General features: G+C 33.0%; 1 protein-coding gene across 6 annotated transcripts; it reads right to left on the reverse strand.

Annotated features, from left to right (window-relative positions):
- Nucleotides 1–1657: 1657 nt before the first annotated feature.
- Nucleotides 1658–5000, reverse strand: LOC133704867 (uncharacterized). Of its 6 annotated transcripts, none has more exons than XM_062129899.1 (7): nt 4845–5000; nt 4517–4577; nt 2864–2926; nt 2675–2722; nt 2186–2248; nt 1921–1977; nt 1658–1815 (listed from the first exon to the last, which is right to left on the reverse strand). In XM_062129899.1, exons 2-7 carry the CDS (start codon nt 4565–4567, stop codon nt 1801–1803), a joined length of 297 nt encoding a protein of 98 aa, XP_061985883.1. In that variant the 5' UTR covers nt 4568–4577; nt 4845–5000; the 3' UTR covers nt 1658–1800. The 6 variants fall into 6 exon arrangements, with proteins under 6 accessions (XP_061985883.1, XP_061985881.1, XP_061985882.1 ...); XM_062129897.1 differs by having other exon boundaries at nt 1900–1977; XM_062129898.1 differs by having other exon boundaries at nt 1900–1977; nt 4517–4580; nt 4845–4981.
- Between the last annotated feature and the right edge of the window lie 1986 nt (nt 5001–6986).

Genomic DNA, 6986 nt, shown 5'->3' on the forward strand with positions numbered 1-6986 from the left:
CCAGAGTCAAAGTGACTCGTCGTTTCATCTTTCGTTTATGCATAACGACGACTAGACGGTTTTCATAAACGACTGGGTGTTCTCTCTAATATATGAGTGACATGTCGGCAACAAGCCTATCATTATATTATGAAAAGTCCGGGTTTGTTTGGTAACATTACCCAAACTAAAAGGATAGAATATTTCCAATTTCTAAACTCTTGAAAGTTGATCAGATGCAATCATACTAAATACTTGATAAGAAAGCAGAATTATCATGTAATCATTTAATTTTATTTTTTTTAGTTTAACGTGGGTGTCCGGACTAGCTTGCGCGCACCTCAACTAATCCCACGGGCCTTGAAGTTAACGACCATGTAAGCCTCCAGTGGCCATTATATGAGCAACCACAGGGCTCGAACCTGAGACTACAGAGGGAGCAAACCTCTTGATCCCAAATCATTTAATTTTTAAAACATAATAGATATGTATATAATTATTATAATTTTTAAACGGTGTAGCTCTTTGAGAAAATAAATAAATAATATAGATTATTCTAAAAATTATTAAAAATAGTTCTCTATTGAATGTACTCTTTTTTTAGTTTAACGTAGGTGTCCGGACCAGCTTGCACGCACCTCTACTAATCTCACGGGTCCTGAAGTTAACGACCATGTAAACCTCCAGTTGCTATTATATGAGCAACCACATGGCACGAACCTGAGACCACTGAAAGAGCAAACCTCTTGGTCCCAAGCTCTTGTCACTGGGTCACCACCTAGATTGTTTCTATTGAATGTACTCTTTACTTATTCGGGTAGTTGTCATGCATTAAAATAGTGTTTAGTATTAATATTTTTTTAAAAAAAAAATTATATTTGATATCAACACATCAAAATAATCAAAGTATATATATAAAATAAATCTAAAACAAGAAAATTTTTCAAAAGCTTCGTTTAACTGTAAAAACAAATATTATTTAAAATTACTTTTAAAAGTATTTTCGCTTGAAAATCCATTAAAATAATATTTTTTTTATTTTTTTTTAAATTTATACTTGACATCAACATATCAAAACAATCTAAAAATATTAAAAATTATTAATTTCAAATGAATAATTTTTAAAACACAAAAACAAGCATTAAATAATGTTTGGTACTGTGGTGGTAATTATCTTTTAAAGTGATTTTCATTTAAAATTACATTAAAACAATATTATTTTTGTTTTTTTAAATTTATTTTTGACAGTAACACATCAAAATAATTCAAAAACATAAAAAAAATTAAATCTAAACCAGAAAAAAAAATTCAAAAATTTTCAAAAGCGCTATTTGACTGCAAAAACAAATATTATTTAAAATTACTTTTAAAAATGTCTTTCTATCGAAAATTCAATAAAATATTTTTTAAATTTTAAAAATTATTTTTAATATATACATGTTAAAATAATTTAAAAATACTAAAAAAAAAATTAATTCAAGTGAACAACTTCCAAAACACAAAAGCAAACATATTTAAAAAAAAAACACAAATTCATCAAGGCACCTTATTATACATTCTTGCAACCGCGAACATGGTTAGAAGGACGGAAGGGTGATGACGCCGCGTCAGAGAATTCCCATCCCAGTGATTATTTATTAATCTTTTCAAATTATAAAACACCCGAGGACAGCAAATATTTAATTTCTCTCTCATAACTAAACTCCTTTATTAAAAATAGTCGAGATCATCAACATTCAAAGGCCGATTGCAATGTGTACAATCTTCATGGATATAGATATGACTGGTAAACACAGTAAATCTCTTCCTCCGAGCATTCAATCAATCCAAGTCTGCCTGCAATAACAACAAGACAAGATCACAGAAAGCCAGTGAATTATGTTAAAAGCATCCAAAGTTAACCTGATAAGAACATATTACGCGATCCATGTCAAGACTCACGTTGCTACCAGATGTACAAGCTGGTCTCCTAGGCGGGAGTGTATGGTGAGGTGTTCTCTGCAGTTTGTCAAGGAGAGCACAATCATCTAAAGCATAATTCTCTGTTTAAAACAAGTTTTAATGGATTTTGCGCTCCAAGATAATCATTCAACTTTTCTCTTTTTTCTTTTTTTGGAGGAAGGAGAAGGGGCTAAGATTATCTCTGGCTCGTTACAGGGGGGGAAAGAAACGAAAAAAAAAATAGAAGGGTGTAAATTATGACTACCTGTAGTTTTGGTCGCAAAGTTTCTATTGCCACTGTTGACGTTTGATTCACTCCAGCTGCTTGCTGTCGGAGGAAGGGAAAAAAACACAAAGACAAGGAGGTGAGATGTATAGAGTTTCAGGCACAGACAGATCAATAAAACAATCAATATTTTTTATATTTTGCGATTAAAATTCTCTCCTCTTCTCTGCACCCAGTAAATGAGGTAATTAATACTAAAATCATGATTATCTGTAAAATATATTATAGCTGAGGCAGGATCAAGATTTTAGTTCTAAACAAGAGAGTTGTATAGCTTTGCTTTTGCTTGTAGTTTACTTTCAACTTCTGGAAACACCTGAACTCTTTGAAGAGAGTTATAAAACAGGCTATTAAAGGCAAAATATGGGGACCGTTGATTGTAATTAAAGCAACTGTCGAACAGGAAATAGTACTGACGGGACAAGACATGAAAATTTGTGATTTTTTCTTTGGTAATGAAAAGAGTACCTTGCATAATGCCCAGTCTGCTGAATCAAAGAAAGCACGCTCATGGTCCTGCAGGCATTATTAAAGGGTCGTTCTCGTTTATCATGTTTATATACATACATATATATATATATATATATAGAGAGAGAGAGAGAGAGAGAGTACAGACTTGCTTTAATATCACTTGATAAATTATGTTACTTAGCTTACCTTTGAAATCAAGGGCTTCTTCTTGGGTGCAAGCCCTCCATATTTCTTGGTCATGGATGCTTCCTGTAATGAAAAAACATAATGATCACCTTTTGATGTGGCAAGTTTGAAAAAAAATCTTCAACAATTCCTTTTCCAAGAAAATAAAACCTTCCTAAAAAATATATAGTAAATTGACTATAAACATCAGCAAAGCATTGAAGGGAATGTTTGGTGGCAGAATAAAATCACTCCATTTTCCGCCATCCAATACACACACTGGGCCGCCGTGCACTTACACATGGACAGGCTCTTCCGTGCCTAGCTGCCTACACGAGTAATCTTTCTAGCGAATGACACACAAGCAGCAGTCACAACTTGCGTGTAACTTAATTCTTGCAACGTGAAAGACAGGTGGAATTGAAACAGTTTCTCTTACCACTAGACTTTAATAATGTTTTTATATTTTTTAAAATTTATTTTGATGTCAAAGTAATTAAAAAAACAAAATAAATAAATTAAAAAATTACGGTCAACAAACACCACCCACTTCATTTGATTAAAGATCATTACACCCAAAAAAACAAAACGTTGACCCCCCGAACTAGCACTCAAAAGCTTAGTTAGGTACAGCGGACCAGATCTTGCAGTCTGAATGATGGTTTACTTTGACCACATCAACGGATTAGGCAGGCAAAACAAAATTAAGAAACCGTGTCTTGAAAGTTTTTTATTTCAACAAAACTAGTTTTTTTTTTTTGTTTTGTTCTTTTCTAATCTAGTTCAAACTTATCATTAGCGTCTGAGTTATTACTTTCATGAAAACAATTCTTCTTCGCAACGTCTCTATATATTTGACCCAACAACTCGATTTACCATTTAAATCAATATCTCAAGCGTGCCTATGCAGTAAAAAACAAAAAATTACAGGCAGCGGGGAGTGGCTACTTAACCAATTCACACTCACGAGCGCACGCGCAGTCAACAGAACTGAAATTCGACAGCTCTACTGGGTAAAGTCTTATGGGATACTGTGTGGTACGTACAAATTACGATTGTACATTGGCGACACCTCAAGGAATGTCAGTGATGTCAGCATTTTAGGGACCGCAGATATTACAATGACTGTGATGAGGAAGGATCACATGCTACTAATTTTACACCAAGAAAAATCTTGTGTAAAGAGATTTATTTGGGCCCAGCCCTAGAAATACCACCTATACTTGGTCCCTTGTTTTAGATAAATTAAGTACAAAAAAATAAAAAATAAAAAATTATGGTGACACCATCAAATTAAATCACTGCATAATCTACCACCAAATCCAAATAATTAATGATAAGAGATATTCAAGTAAAGTTGACAACTGTCATTCCCATTGATCATCGACGACACTTTCAGACTTGCCTGGGCCTAAACTACAGACTAGCTAGTCGATATTGAATTCGAAGAGGCAGCTCTGTCGCATTGAACGAGCTCGATTGGGGAGTGCGTGAGGTCCCATATCGCTCGGCACCATAACATTTTATGGTCACCTCACATGATGCATGCTTCAAGCTTTTTAGTCGTTATTTAATGTCTATGTTAGTAATATCGTCTTATTTTGCTAATAAAAAAAATCTTATTTTGATTTCCTAATTAAGAAAATGTCATTGGCCAATCGGGTTTGTACGTACCTGGATCTCTTGAGAACCATAGAAGTCTTCGTTTCTGTTGCAATCTGCCATCTCTTCTCTCCTGCTATCCATGAATCAAACACAAAAACTTGTAAAGACAAAAAACAACTCTTAGAATTGTGAGTGGGATAAAAGATCAAAGAGATTGGATGCCACCACTCCTTAACAGCCTAAGAAACACTGGCAAAAAAATGGCCACGAATTGGAACCCTTATACACAAGGGCCACGGTGCTCGCAACCGGCGGTGAGAAAAGAAGGTGCGTGCATGTGTTATGTGCCAGTGCAAGAGAGAGAGAGAGAGATATAGGAGAGGGATCTTTCCATTACCTTGCTGCAGAGAAAGGAAGATATGCAAGAGTGAAAGGACGGAGACGTCAAGGAAAGAAGGGCCAATGGAGAGAGAGAATGGGATTGTTCTTGAGTGAAAAGGTGAGATAAGAATATACTACACGGGTAAAGAGATATATATATATATATATAAGATGAAAAAAAGTAGAAGAGAAAAGGCGTCTATGGATATATACAAGGAAATATTAGAAGCAAACTTGGGCCGTGTTTGTTTTTCAGAATTCATTTTTCGGGAAAGCACTTTCCAAACTTTCCTGTGTTTGTTTGCTATTAGGAAAGTTGGTTAACGGAAAACACTTTCCGGTCAACGGAAAACACTTTCTGATCAACGGAAACACTTTTCGGTCAACGGAAAACACTTTCCAATCAAATAAAAATTTGGTTTGATTTCTAGGAATGTGTTTTCTTTTTTTGCTGTGTTTGTTTTCCGGAAAGTGGTTTCCGGGAAACCACTTTCCAAACTTTCTTGTGTTTGTTTGCTATTGGAAAAGTTGGTCAACGGAAAACACTTTCCAGTCAAAGGAAAATTTGGCTTGGTTTTCAGGAAAGTGTTTTCCTGAAAAATTTGGGCGGAAAACACTTTCCGGAAGTTGTGAAAAATTTAGAAATGTCATTATTTGCTAATTATATCAAATTTGATCCTCAAACTTTTGATTGTTATATATAATTTGTTTTGAATATTTATTTTTTAATTTCATCTCTTAAAATTTAATTTTTATATTAATTTTGGTCCTTATTTTTATAATTGCTATTTGCTTTTTTCTTATCATTTTTTTATTGAAATTTTTTATCTATCAAATTTGGTCCTCATTCTTTTGATTTTTACTTATTTTATTGGAAATAATTTTTAAAATGTTAATTATTATTATTTTAATTTCTTCACCTTTCATTTTTTTTTAATTTTTTAGATTTGATCTCTATTATTTTGATTATTATTTATTTTATTTGAGATAATTTATGAAATTATATTTTTTTTCAATTTCATTCTCATTCAACTTTTTAATTTGTAAGATTTGTTCCTCATTATTTTAATAAACTTGAAAAAATAAAACATTAATAAGTTATTTTCCAGCTCATTTTCCATAACATAACCAAACACTGGAAAGTGTTTTCCAACTTATTTTTCATTACACTACCAAACATCGGAAAATACTTTCCCGGAATTCACTTTCCCTGAATTCACTTTCCAAAAGGAAATTACTTTCCTGCAAACAAACGGGGCCTTGGAAACAAAAGGCTAATTAACTAACAAGACTCCAGTATGACAAGGAAGAGGAGTGGTGGTGGGTGGAAATGAGGATTAATGGTGGACAACTGCTTGTATTTATTATGTATCTTGTATGTAACTTACATGTTTGAAAAACAAAATTATATATATATGCACATGTTTGCGCGCGCGTGTGTATATATATTATATATATAATATTATAATACAAGTTTTTATTTAATTATTTTTGGTCAGCAATTAAATATCAAAGGAATTAAAGTATGGCTGCACAGTTAGGAAATCAACATCAATAGAGTTCGGTCCATGGCAAACCCAGCCCCGTACGATCTCACGCTACAACACATCCTCGGTTACCGACACTTCCATTCATGGAGCACGTTTTGTCCTGATTTATTTGTTTTATTTATTTAGAGATTTTCTTGATTTGAGAATATTGTATTAATTTAGTTATATATTTCACCATAGGTAAGAAATCCCTCCACTGGCTTGATCTTTTTTTAAGATTTACTTAAAAAACGAGAGATACTTTCAGAGAGAAATCTAAATATTTTGTCACTTTTATACGTACCCTCCTCATTAAATGCTAGCATTTGTTTTGTCATGGATTAAAATCAAACCAATCTCTCTGTTTGTCAACGTAACATCCAATATATTTAATGTTACTAACTCTTAAAGATTTAGCAACCCTCTTGTATTAAATTAAAACTGAGAAAATATGTGGAGAAATTAACAGTGGCAGCCTCTTTATTTCTTCAGCTTTTCTTTTTTTTTAAAAAAAAAAACCTCTCATGGTGTTAAAACGTCGACAGAAGCGTTTACTAATCCAACTTGCAGTGCAGAAGAATTTAATTAGCTGCAATTCTTACAAGTAGCCACAGAATCATGTTTGACCA

This window comes from Populus nigra, chromosome 10, assembly GCF_951802175.1.
Source record: "Populus nigra chromosome 10, ddPopNigr1.1, whole genome shotgun sequence".
NCBI lineage: Eukaryota > Viridiplantae > Streptophyta > Magnoliopsida > Malpighiales > Salicaceae > Populus > Populus nigra.